The sequence below is a fragment of the Echiichthys vipera genome, assembly GCF_963691815.1.
Source record: "Echiichthys vipera genome assembly, chromosome: 9".
Lineage (NCBI taxonomy): Eukaryota > Metazoa > Chordata > Actinopteri > Perciformes > Trachinidae > Echiichthys > Echiichthys vipera.
Genome location: NC_139834.1, coordinates 23,899,771 through 23,921,517, shown reverse-complemented (window position 1 = coordinate 23,921,517; position 21,747 = coordinate 23,899,771). Strand labels below are relative to the sequence as shown.

General features: G+C 41.6%; 1 protein-coding gene across 1 annotated transcript in view; it reads right to left on the bottom strand.

Annotated features, from left to right (window-relative positions):
- Positions 1-21,747, bottom strand: part of LOC310951319 (microtubule cross-linking factor 2-like) — a gene marked incomplete at its 5' end in the record, with an annotated part of 98,818 nt that overhangs the window by 61,064 nt on the left and 16,007 nt on the right. Inside the window, one exon of the mRNA XM_083919480.1 lies at positions 16,419-16,568. Within this exon, the coding sequence (XP_083775606.1) occupies positions 16,419-16,568 (150 nt within the window). The remainder of the gene's footprint in view (positions 1-16,418; positions 16,569-21,747) is intronic.

Here is a 21,747-nt window from a genome sequence, read left to right as displayed (position 1 = left end):
TAACAAGGAAATAAAGGGCAGCCTAAAACATGGCCTGTTTCGTGACCATGACGACGACATTCGACCTGAATGTGGAGAATTTCAGCTCACATACCTGTCCAAAACTGGAAGCACCAAGAAAGAGTTTGACTTGGAAACAGGGGATTTAACTGATTTTAACATCATTTCAACACCAACAGGAACTCAAGGGATATGACATTATGAAATGGTACAGAAACTTTACTCCACAAAAAAGAACAGATTTAAAGCTGCACACTGCCACAGCATGGCCTTTTCACTTAGCCAAGTGTGAAGCCATTAAATCCAAAGGCACTCTATCCTTTTAAAACATTTAAATGCCCGTATTGATTTGAGCTCAACTGCCTCCAGCCTCTTCGGTTTATCTGCTCCAGAGTGAGAAACCAGCAGAGAAACCACAGACGCTGAAGACCGGAGCTGCTGCACAAATGAACAATTATTCTAGGGGGTTTAATTCATGTGACACCGGCAAAATTAAAAATGTCACAGTGAAATGGGGTTGACGTTTGTGCTCATAGAAATCATAGTAACTGTTGTGTAATGTTTTCCAGACGGCTCAAATGTGAATAAAAGCAGTCACATTACCAGTAATGTTCCTTACATATTAATTGTAGTGTGCAACCAATAATGAGGGACCAGGAGAGCCTCTGAAAAGAGACTGCTGTGAGTAACATGATTAGCCACGCTATCCGTGTGGCTATATATGACGGCGACGGTCTGTTGGCCTGTTCCCCACAGCGATTGGATGTGTTACCATGCATTTTGGTACAAATATCCATGGTCCCCAAATAATTAACTGACTTTACAGCCAAAATAAAGTCAGAATTTGGATTTGCTAGTTTCAGTTTCTACCACACTTTGTGTTTAACTGTAATAAGAAAATGTTAGCATGCTAGCATTTGAAGCTAAATGAACCATGTTTTGACACAAATATCCTCGGACCTTTATTCAACAACAACTTTTCATGAACTTAAAGCTTCCTTCAACACACTGTTGTCTGTTTCCACTGCCGTTTAAAAACTCATCAACATTAGGCAAATTAGCCATATGAAAACGCAACATGACGGAACAAGGGGTGCTGGTGGTCCCGGCGGTAAACACACTGCAGCCTGCGTGCCGTCTGTTTCATCTAAAACCACACTGAAAAAAATCTTAGATTTGTCTCACTGCACCAACATTTACTGCTGCATAATTTACTGCTGCACTTGGATGTAATGAACAAAGGAAAATAAAAAATAAGAGCATCTGACTCCACAGTAAATCATCTGTTGAGTGCTTATGGTTATTTATCTGTGCTTTAGACCGTTACCGCGCTGAAACAAACAGAAAATGTTTCATATCTCATTCACAACACTTTGCCATGCTTTCTCTCTCTCCTTGCTTGCCCGTGACGAAATAAATAACTAAATAAAAATAAATAAATGTTGGATGTGTTATTGACTTTAGCTGTGAAGATCCTCCCCCTGAGTTACCGGCTGAGTCAGACTTGTGTATGACAGCAGAATTTTTTGTACAAATTTTTTATTTACGAATACGAAAGGTTAGAATCACGGATGCATCTTTTGATCATGGACACATCTTTTTGACAGCTGTCTTACTCCATAGCTGAGCAGCTCACCACTGACATCAGGACGAATCATTCATTTATATTTCATGAGCCAAGAGGCAAAGTCTGATGCAACACACATGGGCTAACACACACCCACAGAGGAAAGTAAAGCACAATCAAAACGGGATCTATACGGCCCTGAGTGTAAGACAATCAATAGATACAATACAATACACAATAAGATACATACACTGTGTGTCCTGTTTGTGTGTGTGTGTGTGTGTGTGTGTGTGTGTGTGTGTGTGTGTGTGTGTGTGTGTGTGTGTGTGTGTTTCTCCAGACACAATGGTTCCCAACAGAGACCAGAGTGGAACCCTTTTAGCAAACCCCATTTTGTCCCCCATACAATAGGTGAGATAATCTGCACTCCAGCCAGCTTTTTAACCACTGCAGACCTTTTAATGGGTGTGAAACTGAGAGAGAAAGAGAGAGAGAGAGCGAGCATCCCTCCTCCCCTCTGTCGTCCATCTGTTCTTTTCTGTCACTCTGTTTGTGTACAATATGGTCCTCCACCAACCGTCTCTGGTCTGGAGTCTGTTCATCGGTTGTGTTGTGTTCTTTTCTTTCTTTATCCTCCTATCCCTCTTTTTCTATCCCCATAAAATCCATTTGGTCCTGTTTGGACCAAGCCCCCACGACAGCGACTTTCTGGTTGATCCAATACAGAAGTGCCAAAAACTGCAGTTCTCTGAGTGGCCACTAGGAGCAGTTTGCAATTTCTCAGTGACCCCCATGTAAAACAGGCCGTTTTCACAGCATAATTAGACCTATTTGAGGCATGTTACAAAAAAAATTCTAATCTGTATGTGTAGGTCATATCTCCATGACAACAGTGAGGGGGGTGAATTTTTTTGTACCAGGCTAGTTTAATAAGTGACAGCCACCCACTGCCCCTAACTTCTCCTCGGAGGTATATGTCAGCCAATAGACGTGCCTCCCCAACGTCAAATCAATGCCCTTTTTTCGTCAGAGGAAATGAGGCGTAGTCAAAGTCTGATAAGATGGCAACTGTGAGGCGAGTACGATAGGATCAAGTTGAGAGAACGGATCTCGACGGGTATGCTACGTTATACAGTCTATGGTTTGGACATACACATGTACCGCCTAAAGGTTCCCATCCATCACTGAGTGTATCTACTCTCCATCTAACCTCCATCCATCTTCCCTTTAAATCTCTCCTTCACAACCTGCTCCTTATCTATACAGAGCAAATGTGGAGAAATATCACATGTCAAGGCAATCGAAGGTAATGGGAATGCTGAGCTCACACTCAAGTGGAAATTCGGTTAAGTTGCCATGGTAAAGCCATTCCTGCTCAGGTTAATCCCATCTTGATTACAGGACAAATTGTTTTTTTTTCATTTCATAGTGGGGTTATAAAAAATGCCTGTCAGAAATATGAGAAACGAAGGAGCAAGAGAAGAACCACTGCTGTTATATCAATATAAGAATCAACCAAAAACTAACTTCTATAGCAGACTGTACACCTTCACATTCTCTTGTGGGTTTTTCATTGGTTACTCGGAGAAAATATGACTTTTTACAGTCTACGACATATTTGTATTCAAACATGTCGATTAAACGTTAGACCATTTCTACTGACCTGTTCTGTACTTTTTCATCAACTTTAGTCATGATTGAAAGGAAAGGATTTCTACCTTTTGTTATTCACAGACTTCACTCAAGGCAACAGTGGAACAGTCTGAGCTTTCAATCTTCCACCTGCTACAGAGAAAATGTAGGAGCAATTACGTTTGACATTTTCCGACGTGTGAGTTGCACTACTTTTTTCCTACTGCAAAATTATAATCACACTCAAGCCGAATCACTCCATGAATCTGCAGGGGATTTTAACGACCCCTTTTCAAAACCAGTTGAACATTCAAGAATGCACAGAAGTCAACCTACGAGCAGTTTTCCTCTCAGCTCCTAACGAGGTGACATTTCAGAAGATTGGGTTTACACCTGAGAAGAGCCATGCAGCAGCTGTTAGGAGTCATTTTCTGTTAAGCACTCAAATGAAGTGTCCTGCAGTCAAAGGTTAGCATTTATTGGGTATTTCACCACAGCTTTTAATGGCAAGCTTTCTATGAGTACGAGCACATCCATCCTTTTCCTGTTTCTCTCTCTCTCTTTCTCTTCTTATTGCCGAGCAGAAAAAACTCCAAACTATCAGCACTTCCTTCCATTCATCCTCCCGTATGATCTATTAACTCTGAATATAAGCCATTTACTTTTGTTAAAAAAAAAGGCCACCATTCTCTGGTTCAAGCTCCCCAAAAGTGAAGATTTATTAATTTTCTCAGTTTTATATGATAGTAAATTGAATATCTCTGGTGAAGTCATCTTGTGTGGACAATGTCGTTGTGCTGTTCTTCTCCCCGCAGGGTTTCCATTAGGGCTGAGCAATGTATCAGTATTATATGGATATCGTTAAATGAGATAAGACATCGTAATATGTGTTTAATGTTGTCTTCTCCTGGTTTTGACAGTGGCATTACAGTAAAGTGATGTAATATGAGTTCTATTATTTGCCTTTAGCCACTTCAGTAAAGATCACTATATCTGTTGATTATTTATCAAGAATATCATTATGTAAAGATTTTTTTTGCAAAAAAGCACCACTTGCAATATCGTTGCAATATCAATAGTGAGGTTTTTGGTTTCTCCATATCCGTGAATGGTGTCTCTTCCTCTCCAAATCCTTCCACGTATCCTCCCTCCCTAGCTTTCTGCGTTCTCTCTTTTTCCCCCTTTCCCTCTTGTGGTATTACAGTGTTATTACTCCCCAGCTACTTCACAGTCTCCCCGTCTTCATCAGTGACTCGAACAGTTCACAGCCCTTCAGTACATGGGGGGCATCTCAGACACACTCCTGTTTCAGCTACTGAAGCATGAAATTACCTCTGCATCCCCCTCCGGGCCCTTAAAAGATGCCCAACAGGTCAAAAATGTATTAACACAAATATTAGCAGTAAGAGAGGGAACATGAGGCAAACTCAGTGTTAATCATAAAAGTGTTCTTCTTCTGTGTTTGTAAGAGATTGTTGAAAAATGAATAGTAGATATATTTGATGGCGGGCAAATGATATGAGAGGCTGCACAGTTGAGTGCGGATCTTGATACTGAATCGACAGCGGCAACAGTGCAGGCTAGTTCTGGGCGCTATGAGCAAAGATTTCTATCACAGTACTGTTTTAAGATTCTGGCGGTTTCACAGTATATACTTTTTTGCATTATTACGGGGTTAGAGTGGCTTATTCTACTGTCCGGAGTACATAGAATATAAAAGCATTCGTTGGTGTAATTTTGTCAATGTGCAGTTATTAATGTGATCAACTCTTTATGTGGTGGTGTTTTGTAACCTGCCTCCGCCAGATGGATTGATTCGCATTTGCTCTGCATATCCATCTAGGAGCTCTCGTTTGGAGACCTTTTGGGAAGTGGCGAAAATAATGGTTGCTGATTTGATTAACCATTTGTCTATCACCAACATACGAGCCAAATCAACCAATCAGATCAACAAAGTGTATGACGTGCTAACAGCCTCGGAGCAGAGCTCAAAAAGTAACCAACATGTCAGTAAATGATATTTGCCGTTTTTCTAAGGCACAATTTGAGGTGTCCAAGAGAAAAAAGTGTCAGCGAACGGCTTGCTCGATAGCTGCGCTCATCTCATCCGCGGAAGCCGCCATGTTGTTTGTACTGAAAAGTCGCTTTCTGTGCGTCACACTTTGCCTCAAAACCAACACTGATTGGTTCGTTCGCTGGTCAAAAGTCTCCAAAATTTCTCCGCGGAATGTTACCAGACTGATCTGCAAGTAAAATACAATGGAGCTTGCAAGATCAGGATGGTCTTGCGAGGCTAAGTCTTTTGCCCTGCTAAAGAGAGTCAGCTGTGGGTTATTATTGTTGTGTTAAAGGTTATAGTATTAGTAAGAAGGGTATGCAGTTAATAGTCCCATCTCAATACACTCACAGTCTGCCCCTGACCGTAGAGCTCTTCACCGCAAACAATGTTATATACTTTGCTGCCTATTGAAGAGTTACAGCAATTGTTTCAGCTTAGCACCAGTATGGCGGTATTGGAAAGTTCATATTACACAGGAAATTAAAACCGGTTCATGCCTGTGCCTTGTGTTGGGTTGAGACTGTCCTGTACAGACAAATGGCAGTGTTGGTTGTTTGTTTGTTTGTCGAGCTCAAAATGGCCTATATGTATAATCAGTATATGCATTTTATCACATTTATTATTTGAATTCAAACTTGAAACCTTTCTAATGGAAGTATGTTTAAAAAGTCCATAAATACCATAAATAGGCAAATGTACACAGTATTAAAACCAAACATTTTCATAGCACAGTATACCATGTCCTTGTACTGCTCTCTCTCTCTCCCTCTTTGCGTGTGACTATAAGTCCTTGACATCCCCAAAGGACTCTGCTCTCCCATGCATTACATTGCTTGTGTGTGTGTGTGTGTGTGTGTGTGTGTGTATGTGTGTGTGTGTGGGTGTGTGTGTGTGTGTGTGTGTGTGTGTGTGTGTGTGTGTGTGTGTGTGTGTGTGTGTGTGTGTGTGTGTGTGTGTGTGTGTGTGTGTGTTTGTGTGTGTGTGTGTGTGTGTGTGTGTGTGTGTGTGTGTGTGTGTGTGTGTGTGTGTGTGTGTGTGTTCTATAATATGTATGTACCTCATCGTATTATCAGGTACAACGAACAGCTCCGTGCATGTCTCCTGTCGACCCAGAAATGCTTCCGTTAAGATTCTCTTTGTCTTTCCCTGAATTCCCTTTTTTCCTCCCTTCCCCATGACATTTGTTTCTTATTCATTTTCTTTTTTCTCAATACACCTCCTGTCCTTTTCCATCACTATCCTCATGCCGTTTATCTTTATTTTTCTCCTTTTAGGTTTTATTCTCATACAATTTTCTGTTCACAAGCTCTCATCATCTTATTTTATTTCCCCCTCCCTTACTCTTTTTTCTTTGAATATTAATCTGTCACTCTCACTCTAGATCGACTCCCTCTCCTGATTCCTCATTTGTCACTCATTTTAGTCTAGCCTGTATCTTTTCTTCTCTCCCTCCATATCACATCCCCTTTACTCTCAATCTCTCTTTTATTCCCGCTCCACGCTTTGCTTATCCTCTCTTATTCTCTCCAGAATCTTGTTCTTTCTTTTCATCTCTCTCTCATCTTTTTTTCTCTTTGCTTCTCTCAATCAACCTGTTTGTTATATGTCCTATAATAATTTAATTGCACCACGCGGTTATCTGGTTATTGCAGCTGTAACGGGAAACCCCCAAACAAACTAAGTTTTCTGCATCTGACTGTCTTCTTCTAGGGCACAAATCACCCAGTTCCTGGTGTGGTGTGGGGTGTATTTCCCGCTCCGTTCTTCTAAGACCATCTTTACTCTAATCAATCACTCTGACCCAGATAAGGCTAAGTTTAAACCGAGGCTGCTTTGATGCTTTGACCCACTTAACAGCACTTGTGTCCATATACTGCTGTCTTTGTTGGCCTGAGATTGAACGCGGGGGAAATAACATGGTTGTCATGACCTGCATGCTGCAGAAAAAAAGTTATAAGAGGGGGAAACAGTGACGTGGACGATGTATAATTGATACTTATCTGCCATGCATGACAGTAAATTGAATCTTTGGCATTTGGACAAGCAAAACTGAGGCATCACTTTGGACATCACTGAAGACATCACTTTGGACTTGGAGAAACAGTGAAAGGTATACATTTCCCTTATTTATTACATTTTATTGATTAAGTAATTAATTAAAATTAAATAATCACACTGCAGCAGTCAGTGTGTCCTAGTGCACTGCAACGGATAATATTCTTCTTCTGCCATTCCTTTAATTAGATGTAAGAGATTTTTCAACCCATTGAGTTAGACTGATGTACTGCTGAGTTTGTAAATAACAGAAGTGTGAAACCAAGCAAAAACGGCTATGGGTTCAACGGGTTAATTGAGGCCTTAAATATAAACAGCCTGGTTTTACCCTTAGATTGTCATACTAACTTTACAGCTCCACTGACCTTCCATTAACCCTGGATTACCCTCTATCTCTCTCCTTCTCTTTCTTTCTCTCTCTCTCTCTCCTCTACTGTGCTGAAGGACGTCACAATTGCATGTACATAAACTCAAAGGCTGCAAGCTTTACACGCATGCATACAGGAATAAACACCAAAGCTCAATTTAGGCATGGGCACAAACACACACTGTAGGCTGACCTGCATGTGAGTGAACGCCCTGTCTTCGCTTTCAGAAAGAACACACACACACACACACACGCACACGCACACACACACGCACACACACACACACTTAAAAATGCACACTGCAAAGTCTCCGTACCCTTGCCCCATATCCCTTAACTCACTACAAACAATAGGCAGCACTTCCTGAAACTCAGAAATAACAGGGAACAGTTTCCTTCTGCAGTAACTGGGGAATATGAGAGAGAGAGAGAGAGAGAGAGAGACAGAGAGACAAAGAGAGAGAGAGAGAGAGAGAGAGAGAGAGAGAGAGAGAGAGAGAGAGAGAGAGAGAGAGAGAGAGAGAGAGAGAGAGAGAGAGAGAGAGAGAGAGAGAGAGAGAGAGAGCACTGAGTCCAAGTCCATGTCCTAAACAGAGAGAAAGGTACTATGTCCAAAATCACTCCCATGTTTTCTCATGCACTATACCTTAATACTCAATGGTTTACTCTATTACTAAGCTGTAAATTGAAATTTTGGATACAACTTAATTATCTTTTTATGTTTTATTCTAGAAGGAGTTGAACTATTCAGCTGCCTGTCCATCGTATGCAAATGAATGCATGCTGTCAATTTTTTACAAATATTAGTTGCGCTTTTTATGGCTGATGTTAGACAGTGATGTCATGGGTTGCTCATCAGGACAGGGAAATCAACATGCCAGTCTCCTGTGGACCCTGTCAGGGTTTTCCAAATGTAAACATCAGAGTTAACACTGAGGAAAAGGTGAAGAAGATGGTTTTCAGCTACGATCTATGGCTACAATCCCGACTACATGGACAAGCAAGACCATCTCTATGTGTGAATTTCCGCCTCAACATCAGAGGACGCACTGCGTGGAGGAACGCCGTTTGATATTCATGGTTCTTCTCTGCAGAGCATCCTACTAGCCAGGGTGCAGAGGTTGGATGGTGAGCTGGGCAGCTTCAGTGCTCGCGTTGGGAGCTGGGGTGTCCAATGGAGGGGCCACATTCTGCTTTATGATGACTCAAGCACAAGTTGAAGGAGCTGATGGGATTACATTTCAAAGAAATTGAAATTATTAAGATTAAGTTGAATGACTGGGAGCTTTTGTACCACAAGCGATAGTTTTGTAAAAAGTAGTTAGTTATAGATCGTAAACGCTGTTATTTCCATCCAGCGTGGGACTTTTGAATGTGCTATATATAGCGCAAGTTTCCATCCACCTGTTTTAATGTGTGTTTTCAATCAATGTATAAAAAAATCTAAATGGAAATTTGAAGTGTTTTCAAGTTGTCACAGCACAGATGCCAGATTTCGCTCTTGCTGGTTTGCTTGTGTGTTGTGTGGCCAATATAATTATATAATCATCATATTACAATGATACTATTCCCATGGGCACATACTGTAGGAAGTAGCTTTAGAGAGGACTGGCCGTACCATAACTCACTTAAGAAATTCCCATTCCTGACAGAGCCAGAGAGTCAAGTATTTTCCTGATAAGTGCATTATGGGAAGACTGCGTGATAGCCAGAGAGAAAGAAAGCATAAAAATGTCCATTTTCTAAATGTATATGTACCAAAGACCTCTATGTCTCACACACAAACACACACACACACACACACACACACACACACACACACACACACACACACACACACACACACACACACACACACACACACACACACACACACACACACACACACACACACACACACACACACACACACACACACACACACACACACACACACACACACACACACACACACACACACACACACACACACACACACACACACACACACACACACACACACACACACACACCACCTTTTGAATGACCTTCAAGGGAAACATGGGAATTAAACACATGCATAGAGTTGGATAGAGAGAGTAGTATACAGTGGGCCTTGATGGGAGAAAAACAAAGAACAGAGGCTGAAAAATAAAGAGAAGAAAACAGCGAGAAAAGGAGCGACAGAATGAGAAAAAAGAATCAGTGAGCGATACTATTTTTCCCTTCGCCCTCAAGTCACCGAGGATTTCTTTTTTCAAATTAAGGCTCTTATCTCCTCGACTGCCAGCCCTCCTACTGAGAACCCACATGGTACTGTCCCGCTCTCCACTACCTCTTTTCTCTCTCTTTTTTTTCTCTCTCTCTCTCTCACTATCTTTCTCTCTCTCTCATACTGTATAATTTTCTTCTTTTCAGTGCTTCCCCTCTTTGTTCTCTGTTAATTTCCCCCTCTTCACTCCCTCTATCTAAGTAGAATACTTCATGTTCAACCAACCAACCGTCCATCCCACTTTGTATCTCTCCATTTCACATCCCTCCATCTGTCTAGTCCTCCTTCTTTTAATCTGTCCACCTCTCTACACTCCTTTGTGTTTGGTCACCTTGAGGCAGTGTGGCCACAGCTGAAATAAAAGCTTTGTTGGTCAATGTCTTGGAACAAAGGAGCACCAGGATTCAGGCTGGGAACACAGCGGCAACGTGCAGTACAACAGCTTGCCACAGTGTGAGGATCTAAAAGTGAAGGTGTAATATTTTTTTTCATGTTCAATTATGTAGATTATAGGCCAAGGGGTGTATGCTGTACCTCATGATAAAGAACTAAATGAAGAAAGAAATGTGCCATTTTCAGATCTTAAAAAGACAAAAAGAGGATCATCCCCACAGTTCTGCTCATACAATATACTCCAAATGTATTAAGTATTGTATTTAATAGCAATGAAATTGTGTGTGAATTATTTAATGTGGTTGCACCAAGAGTGATTCAAAATATGTAATTTTTTTAGCAGATGATACAGTACGCTACTGCAATAAAAACAGCAAATATGGTCTGTCATTTGAACCTCCCTGTAAACTCAAGGGAGATCTTTCTCTCAGTATCATCTAATAATCTAATATTTATGACTAAGAAGCAACAATCAAAGTTCAAGTTTGGAAAATACAGTTGTACGTATTATTTATTAAGAGTTTCACAATCTACTTCACGGGGACTGTGTGGGTTGGGTTTGATCAAATGTACAATATCTATATGTACAGTGGGTAAGGAAAGTACTTAGACCCCCCCCCCCCTTATATCCGTCCAACCCCCTATCTATCCATCCTTACAAGGTTGATGTCCTTGCATCATTCTGCTCATGATCACCTCATGAGCACGTCAACCTACCCTCATTATTCTCCTCTTTGCCCCACCATTCCTCCTTCTATCCATCACATTTTCATTCATGAGGGGATGGAGAAAGACAACAGAACAGTCGAACCTGAGTGAAACAGGAACACACAAAAACATCAGTGACACTGAAATTGCAGCTGGGATTGTTTGTCTATTTACACCACACACTGTAAATAACACGGCCGAGACCAAAAAGAAAAAAACAATACCTGCAGACTAACAAAACCAGCTTACTCTTTTGTTCTGCCTGCAAATGTTTCTCTTGTTTCATAGCAGACTGCTAAAAGACTTCAACCTTCAAATCCTGTGAAAATCAAACTCAGCTTCATTATTTCCCCGCCGTCCCTTCTCCCTCCATACCTTCAATCAATCCTTCCCTCTTGCCTCACCTCCAGATGACAAAACACCTGAAAAAGACGCACCCTATTCCTCCCTTCTAGTTCAGAAAACCATTTCTCTTCTACAGTTCTTAACCGACACCCCTCTCCCTCCTCCCTTCATCAAATGTGACCTTGCCTCCTTCAAAAGGTCAAACAGCTGGAATGGATCGATGGTTTTGGATAGGGCTGCAGCGGAGGAGAAGAGAGAGAGAGACGAAGAAAAAAAATGAAGAGGTATGAGTGAGGGAGGGAGTGAAGGCTTTGGTATGGAGGAGGGAGGGGGGCAGCAGGAGGAGGAGACGGAAGAGAGGAGATTTTGAAAGAGAGGAGGGAGACGGGATAAAGAAATCCCTGCATCAGCATTCCTCTGGGTCTCTGTGGGAGCAGCGGGGGAGAAGGGAGGGAGAAAGGTGATAATAAATGGGGGGAGAAAGAGATGGAGGGAGTGAGGGAGGAGGAGTTGGTATGTGAGGGAGGGAGAGAGGTGGGAAGGATGAGGAAAAAGGAGAATAGCAGATAAATTTAGAAGAGAAGAGAGGGAACACTTCCATTTCCCTTGTTTCAATTAACTGCATTGATTGTGTTTTTACCTGCTTGCTGGTAAACAATAGGTATGTGTGTGTTTATGTGTGTGTTTGTCACAGTGTGCTAAATATACAGATACTCCAGCAGACAATGTGTTACAGGCGCTGTACTCAATATTCAGAACATTAATATAGCAGAAAACAAATATTTGCTATGTAAAGATACAGTGAATCAATGGTGTCCTCTGTGTGTGTTGTAATTTGAGTGTCTATGTTGTGTGTTGTGATAGACAGACCGGCTGTGCGTGCATACTGGTGTATTGTGATGAGAGATGTGGAGGCTTTTTTTAAAAACGTATTTCGAGTGCAGCTCCTCTAAGATAACACCAAATATAATGGTACAGTGGCTTAGCCAACACTGCGTACATACAACATACACAACAATCTGTGTTCCAATCTATGACAGTACCGTTACTGTGTAGACTAACACTTGCTCACAAGGCGTCTATATGACAACACACCTCTCACACACTTCTGACGAAAACAGACACACATCTATTTTTAAAAATCCACCTGTCTAGGAGGAGGCATAACAGCTGACATTTTACTCAAGTGATATGCAACTTAAAAAGATCTGGCCTGCTTTTTTTAGTCTATTCTTTTGTCATTTTACACATGCACTGGGGTGATTTGCGTCACTATTTCTTAAATAGTAAATGGCACGATCTACTTTTGACTTCGCTTGGTGTCGCCAAGATGGCGGCAGCCGCAGCAGGCACACATCATGGATGTATTAAAATAACCTGAGGACGCACCAGTCTGAAGGTGAAATGAGAACACACCAGACACAAACAGTGTGAAAATATTGCACGAGAGAGATGAAATGCACAAATAGCTCAACTAAAATGATGCAGCTGATTTGCAACCTCGCCAAAACAAGTGAGAGAACAAATGATATTTAAGACGTCGATTGGCGTTTTCATGGCAAAAGATATGAGGCCGCTTTTCGTACTTGACTATAAAGAATTTCCACCTCTGTCTCTGTGAAAGGTTCATCAACAGGAACAGTGTGAAAGTGCGGCGATCTCAGCTTCTGCCTGAAAATGGAGATATGATGATATTACTTAAAAACATGTATATTCCAAGCTAGGAACACAGGACAAGCCTTAGTTTGTCTTTTCAATCATTGCTTTGCTCTATAAAATAAAATATATGTTATATGTAGATTCACTTTTACATAGAAAAGTTTGCATAGTTTATACCCTACCTCAGGAATAATAATTATTTATATTGAAATAAGGAAAGAAAAGTGAAAATATATTTATATATATTTTATCATATTGTGAACCCAGTAGACTACCTATCGTATCAACTCATGAGTTCATTGTATCGTTACTTCCTCTACTTAAAGGACTGAAGCATTTCTGATGAAAATCAATTAATCTCTAGTTTCTAATCGAGATTCTTTTTCGGTTTGTGTGCGTCATGCATTAAAACTGTGAGGTTTGCAGAAACGAATCACTCTCTAGGTCCAAGTAAAATATTGACGGCCTGCAGCAGCAGAATAAAGGTCTAGCCCTAATCCGCATCGCTCTGCTTTGTATAGAATATCGATATCAGTACAGACTGGAGCCTGCAGCCGCCACCAGGACACAATCAATAATTCACAAACCTCCTTTACACCTGTGAATCACCAAAAGCCTTCATTGTCTGTGTGTTCTTCAGCCTCTCTGCCTTTATATCCACTTTGTCTGTCTTTTTTAAACACACATTTCTTTACCGTGTGACCCTCCAGGTCTCTATCTAAAAGGTCTCTTCCTTGTTTTTCTCATCTCTTCTTGATTTTTTCCAGTTTCTGTGGTGTACTTGAATTCTTTTGTTTATGCTGTGTGATCAAAAGGTGAGACACAGATGAGTGAGACATTCCTGTGTGGATGAGCACACACACAAACACGGTTCCCTGAATCGTACCAGCTATGTGAAGAATCCCCTTGACATGTAAGCATAACATAACACAGACCCAAACACAGCTTACGAAACCATGTTATTCAGACTGCTAGCAAACACCCAGAGAACCCCTCGGTACGGTCAGTCATATGGTCAGTCGACAGTGATTGAAGGCGAGGATTGACACGGAATCATCAGTAAAAGAATGATGAGCAACTGTGTTGGAAAATATTCAACTCCCAAGGAGCTTATTAAGAAACATCAAAGCCCCAAAATTCTGTTGCATCCACTGCTAAAAGCAAGCACAAGCTAACAATCACAGTTTGTGGAAAATGTACTTCTTCTGCATTGCTGTGGCGGCTGATGATCATAGTATTTAAATCCATCCACCAGACCAAACCCATGCTAAAATAATCAACACTGATTGACTTAACATAAATCTAAAGTATTGTCAAATGATCCAGGAGAATCCTGAGTTTCTATGTTGAGGAACACTGAGGATGTCATTTCACAAAACAACATCTTTGAAGTGGGACCGTGCAAATGCAAAAAAAGTGATCAACGTGTTCTCATGAACAGCTCTGTTCCAAAGTCTATGAAAAGTTATGCACAGAAATTTGTACGAAAAAACAAGCTGACGGACTGTAGGACCAGACCAATGTGATGTGACTGCTTTTAGCCAACAAAAGGTGAGTGTTAGGGTTAGGCATGAAAAACACTTGGTTAGGACTAGAAAAGAGGCCATGGTTTACTACAGACAGGAATTTAATCCAAGTCCCCTGGCTTAAAGTCCTGTGTTTTAGGTCCTGTATCATCTGTAAACTGGGACCTTTGTTTGAGTGTATTTCCAAAGTTTTGATCGAATTGTTTTGTCTGGCTTGTTGGTCTGATGGACCCTTTACAATTTGCATACAGAGCAAAGAGGGGTGTGGAGGATGCAACGTAACACTTCTAAACTAAGTTCATAAACACCTGAATACCCCATCATTTTATGTGCACATACTGTTTGCAGATTTCTTATTTTCCTTTATTACTGCCCGGGCAGATCGATTGATATTCCTTACTGAGAGTCATCAGCGTCCAGACTGGGCTACCACAAGGCTGTGTACCCTCATCTTTGCTGTTCACATTGTTTAACAATGACAGTAATAGTCATCAGGGAAACTGTACTCTGTAAGACCTTTTAAACAACGATGAGCCCAGTTGCTGTCCTGTACGGTTGTTCATATTCTTTTTATATATTGCTACGCGCTTTGTACAAAGCAAATTCCCCTCAGGGCATCAGCAATTTCATGTATTCAGAGAAAACTATGAACACAGCAGTATGGTATCTGCAGACTTACTGGTTCAGTCACTACCAAAAGCTCATGACTATAGAGGGTTGTTGGAACCAATATTTAATGGAGAATTCAGTTTTCACCAATCTGTCTCACACTCCATTTTCCAGTCGTTATTGAACAAGAAAGACAACCAAATGAGTACTTTAGGCAAATGGAGTGCCTATCTACTGTACTGCCGTAAAGTCTACATGGGGATACACAGAGCGTCCCTCCCAGTGATCTTCCCAGCCATCCACAAACAGCAAACTAGCAATTGTATCAAGAAAACACTCAGTCCAGCCAGACCGGAGCAGACAGACCCAGATCTCCTGCCAAGCGAGCCAGCCATCCCAGCAACCCTGACCCACATGAGTGGCCTGGCCCTGGGCCAAGGCCATGAGTACCAGCCTAACAAACACAGAGGAAGAGAGACAAAAAGCTGTCGCAAAAGAGAGATAAAAGGGCTAGTGATGCGGCATCGTTTTATGCTTTTCACTCAGATTGGATTGTTTAGAAGGGAGCCAGTGGAGTGGTGCATCTTGCCTAAAGCACGACAAATCCAAGTCCCATATCACTTTATTTTTTCCATTTATTTTCCTTACATTCGGGTTGCGCCAGCTCCATTTTGTTTATTTTCACTTCAGCTGGCCCTGACATCCAATCTCATTCTCTCTTTTCATTGCGGTGCTTTATTGGCAATAGTTGGTATAACAAAAAAGTCCCTGGAGTGGCAGCAGAGTGGCAGAAATGAAGTCAACACTAGATGAGAGCAGAGACAGGCTCTCCTGAGGCTCACAGGCAAACTGAGCCCAGTAAACACTGTTTTCTTCAGAAGGCCAAAAGGACAACAGGCTAAATAAGGATCTGCATGGACCTCAATGTTTAGCTGAAATTTCTAAGTTGGTCCAAACTCAAACAGACACTTTAATCTGAATTTAGACCTTAATCCTCTCCATAAAAAAGAGTTCATTGTGAGGTTTATTACAGCTTGCTGGCCGACAAACTCCCAAAATCCTAAAAATAACTAAAAACAATACCAACCACCTCTACATCAAGAGAAGCCTTTCAGCTACATTACAAAAAAACACATATTTATGAACAGCCATGCTTACAAACAGCATTCATCCAAGACAACTGGCCCTGCTGAGGCCAACAGCCTCTCTGGGCTCCATACAGAAGAGTAATGAGATTTAGATCCTACCTTGTCAATCTCCTGCTGCAGGACCTGTTTGGCGACCTCCAGGTCCTGCAGTCGGACCCTCAGCTCTTCGTTCTCCTGGTCCAGGCGACTCCTCTTCTTTTCCACACTGTCCAGCTGGCTGTGGAGACGGATGGACACGTCCTTCGCCACCTGAGAGGGTGAAAAGGGAAGGATGGAGGAAATTTAGCTCAAAGCGTGTTACAATCACTCCTGCCAACTTTGTGAATGAATAAATGAATATCCTGCCAAGCGGTTTACATACAGCATGTGGGAAAAAGAGAAATAAAAGGTAGAAGACTTCATTCATAAGCTTTTGTTTTATGCAAGTTGGTAAGTCCTGAAAGACATAATTGTTTTAATTAAAGGAATAGACGCATAAAAAGCATGTAACAAGAGACACACACTTGGACACAATGGCCTAAACTGAAATATCCACACACACATTCACAAACCCATGAGAAGAAGGAATGAAGATGTCTCATATTTTCCCCAAATTAAAGTACATAAGGTGGAGTTTACAGTAAACCTGTCTTCATTTGCCAGAGCTGACTACAATAACCTTTAATCTGTCATCATGTTAGATGATTACTTTTCCCGTTGCTAATCTCTGTTCAGGTAAAAGAGAGAAAACCTTGGCTCAATTTTATTTCATTTTCAAGCATCAGAACTGTTCTATCAGGGTCATATCTATCACCAGGAACTTTTTCTTTTAATCTTATAAAGCCAAAAGATAATTAACCCCACCCCAGAAGGAACTGATCTTTTATACATAATGTGATCTCATGAAAGTCTGATCATTTTCCCCCCGAGGGGATTTTTTCATTAAAAGTTTCTAATGTCGCAGAGTCGAGCTGGGACAAAGTCAACTCCCTGGTGTCTGAAAGCGCACAACAGACAAAAAGCAACAGTAAAAAACTCCTGATAACCGCATTATGGTTTAATGGAGCTCATGCTGTTATAATGTTATAAAGCTGTAAAATAGGATGACTTTATTATGAGGCAACAGCACTTTTGTGATATTGTTTGCTTTAGTCATTGCTGATTTGAATTTTTAGTCCATTACATGGTACATGAAGTGAGTCGTTGTATAACAGAAATATAGTCAACACTCTACATCCAGCTTTAATGTCCTGATGACAAACAGATGACAGCACACACAGCTCAATATTGAGCCATGGTGGTCATTTCTGTAATTCATGATCCTCGTTATAGTCTTCAGACCAGCAATGGACCATTTGGATAGGCCCCAATTAAAATGCCCTTAAGCCTCACACAATGCAAATACAGTTAGACATCATGCAATTTAAATAAAGGCTTTGCAGAATTTTCAAATACACTATTTTCAGAAAAAGTGTCCGACAACTGCAAGACCAACACGTCCTCATATGCGACAGACTTGGGTGATTGCCACTGACTCCCAAAATGACATATACAGCTCTATTTAATGTTGTGAAACAGGCGCAGGCTGACAGTTTTAATCATGTGGCAGATAAAATAGGTAATTTGCTTAAATAAATGTCAAATAAAACTTTAAAATGATTGCTTTGGCTCTATTGGAAGGAACTATGTGGGTTTTTACTCTAAAAGGCAGTATTAGATTTGGTTAAATTAAACTTTAATGATTCCCACAGAGCGGAGTAAATGGACATGTCCAGTTTTAGAGAAAAATGTGTTAAATAAACTCAGTAACTCATAAATGTACTGAAACCCCATTAACCTCCATACTGATGTAATCTAGCGGGAGAAGGTCTTTAGTATCTGATAATTTAAGTTTGGTTGATAGATCTCTCAAAGCGAGAGCTGTGTCCGGATCCTCGGCAGTAAGTTGGATTCGTTCCCAGTGGGGGTTGGCCTCCACCATGGTTGCGCTTTGTCACCAATCCTGTTTGGGATTTTCTTGGACAGGATCTCGAGGCTTAGTTGTGGTGGGGAGGGGTTGCAGTTTGGTGGGCTAAGGATCTCGTTTCTGCTTTTTGCAGATGATGTGGTCCTGATGGCATCATCAGTCAGTGACCTTCAGCACTCACTGGATCGGTTCGCAGCAGAGTGTGAAACGACTGGGATGGGGATCAGCAATGAGTCCTTACCCCAGGTGAAGAAGTTCAAGTACCTCTGGATCTTGTTCACAATGAGGAGACGATGAAGCATGAGTTTGGCCGGAGGATCCGAGCAGCGGGGGCGGTGTTGCAGTCGCTTTACTGCACCGTCGTGACGAAAAGAGAGCTGAGCTGGAGGGCAAAGCTCTCCATCTACCGGTCAATCTTCGTTCCTACCCTCACCTATGGTCATGAAAGCTGGGTCATGACCGAAAGAACAAGGTCCCGGGTACAAGTGGCCGAAATGTGTTTTCTCAGGAGGGTGGCTGGAGTCTCCCTTAGAGATAGGGTGAGAAGTTCAGCCATCTGTGAGGAACTCGGAGTACAGCCACTGCTTTGCATTGAAAGGAGCCAGTTGAGGTGGTTTGGGCATCTAGTAAGGATGCCCCCTGGGCGTCTCCCTAGGGAGGTGTTCCAGGCACGTCCAGCTGGGTGGAGGCCTCTTGGAAGACCCAGGACCAGGTGGAGAGATTATACATCTACACAGGCCTGGGAACGCCTCGGGATCCCCCAGTTAGAGCTGGTTAATGTGGCCCGGGAAAGGGAAGTTGGGGGTCCCCTGCTAGAACTGCAGCCCCAGCAACTCGACCCCGGATAAGCGTTTGAAGATGAGTGAATGAGTGAGTGACAGATTTCACTTAAGGTTAGGCTTTATTGATCCGTTATTCACAATAAGTTTATAAATATTTTATACTTGGATTTGGTCCCTCTTAAAAACGAACATACGCAAAAAGCAAAAATACCTCAAGGATCTAATTATCAATTTTGCATCTGGATTTGCTTGTGTTTTTCTATTAACATTATCCTCATTAATATTTTTATATTATACAGTAAGTTCTGTTTGAAGTGTGGAAGGAAGTCTGCAGCTCTGCTGAGATTTATCTCATTGTGGCCGAACATAATTAATAGTGATTCACACTCACACTGCTCTTCTGCAAAATCTCTCAGAAACAATTTGTAATTGTGTGCATCGTGAGTGAGTGTGTGTGTGTGTGTGTCTGAATCTGTGTGTGTGTGTGTGTGTGTGTGTGTGTGTGTGTGTGTGTGTGTGTGTGTGTGTGTGTGCGCGCGCCTGTGTTTGAACCAGTGCCAGTGTGCAGCTGAGTCCCACAATGCCCCTCTGTACTGCCCACTCTCACTGTGTGTGTGTGTGTGTGTGTGTGTGTGTGTGTGTGTGTGTGTGTGTGTGTGTGTGTGTGTGTGTGTGTGTGTGTGTGTGTGTGTGTGTGTGTGTGTGTGTGTGTGTGTGTGTGTGTGTGTGTGTGTGTGTGTGTGTGTGTGTGTGTATTCTTCTCTCTCTCTCTCCTGTGTTTTTGCCATTCAGATTATCTTGTTTCAATAGCTCTCTTGACAATTTCTGTTACAATCTTTCTCTTTTCTTATTGTTATTCACTTCACCAATTTCTATCTAATTCCTAGTTTTATACAATTGTCACACATCTTTGGATAATGTTATACCCGTTTTAATTTTTGTTGCAGTCCTCTGATTTACAATGCAACTCAATGGAAACACAGCCTTTCAATGTGCTGCTCTTCTTTCTAATGCTAACATTGTAGTAGATACAAATGCTGAGTGCAGTATTTTGGATGTTAGCATAGACCAAAGTAATGTAATGTCCGACCAATTTGAAAACCTCAAAACGTCATCCAATATGTCTTCATTTAGACGGATTGTTACCACAGTGTATTTTGTCATTTAATTTGCAGGAAGTCCACTTATAGAAAAAACTCTTTAATCAGCATGTTTCTATGAACAATATGATGAAGCTGCTCCTAGCAATCATTACTGCATCTTATGTGTCGACTCAAAATGACTTTGGCTGGATGGATTTGTAAATTTTGGGTCCATAGTGCTGACTGAGCGAACAGAGTCTCTGCTCACTTAAATGACACAAATGCAAATATAGCTTTTCTTGAATGTTCTTTTTTGATTGGACGCAAAGTGTGCCAATACAAAAACATGAAACTCAATAGATTTAATTAATGATCTTCTAGCCATGTATTAAGTGACAGCTGTGCAATTTTGACTGTGGCTACTTTACTGTAGAAAACATATTTATTACATATCAGTTTGTTCTCTCGAAAGCATCACCAAAGCAATTTCAGTCAAAAGCAACTGCCCTTGGTTCATTGTTTAGGAAGACGTTTCACCTCTCATCCAAGAGGCTTCATCAGTTCATGTACTCATCTGACCAGACTGGGACTGGTCCAACTAACTGGTGTGAGATCCAGGTATTTAACCTCTCACAAGGCCGATGATGTCACTGGAACCCTTTGTGCTCCAAGTGCCAACGACCGTCGTTAGAGTGACAGTCATTAGTGGGAAGTAGGTTTTGACTTTGTTAGTGCTCTATTGAGTCTTGACGACAGTCGTTGGAGTCACAGGAGGCCATTTGTGAACAGTTGTTCTTTGAGGTTAGATTGTTGAATCTCCTGGGAAGGGCTGAAAGGGCAGCATTGTAAATTGGGGATAAGTGGTGTCTGAGATCTCCTCCTCTGTTTAGCGATGGTTTCTCTACTTTTGCATAGATGGCTTCTTTTACTCCTCTTTCAAACCATCTGTCCTCTCTGTCCAAGATTTGGACATTACTGTCATCAAAGGAGTGGGCTTTCTCCTTGAGCTGTAAGTGGACAGCGGAGTCCAGGCCTGAGGAGTTAGCTCTCCTGTGTTGGGCCATGCGTTTATGCAGTGGTTGTTTTGTTTCTCCAATGTAGAGATCTTTGCATTCCTCATTGCATTGGACAGCATACACCAGATTGCTTTTGTGGGTGTGTGGTGTTCTGTCCTTGGGATGTACTAGTCTCTGTCTGAGTGTGTTACTGGGTTTGAAATACAAAGGGATGCAGTGTTTGTTGAAGATCCTCCTGAGTTTCTCTGATTCCCCAGCCACATACGGAATGACTATGTTGTTTCTCTTGTTTTCTTTTTCTTTCTCAACCACTTTGGTTTTCTTTCTGGAAGCAGCTGCCGTTTTCACAAAGGTCTAGCTGGGGTAGCCACAAGTTGTGAGGGCGACTCTCAGGTGCTTTCGTTCTTCCCCTTGAGCCTGTGAGCTAGTGGGTATGTTATCAGCTCTGTGCTGCAGTGTTCTGATAACTCCAAGCTTGTGTTCCAAAGGGTGGTTGGAGTCAAACAGTAGATATTGATCTGTGTGAGTGGGTTTTCCGTATACCCCAATGTGGAGGCTCCTGTCATTCTCTATATGGATGTCACAGTCTAAGAAAGGCAAACT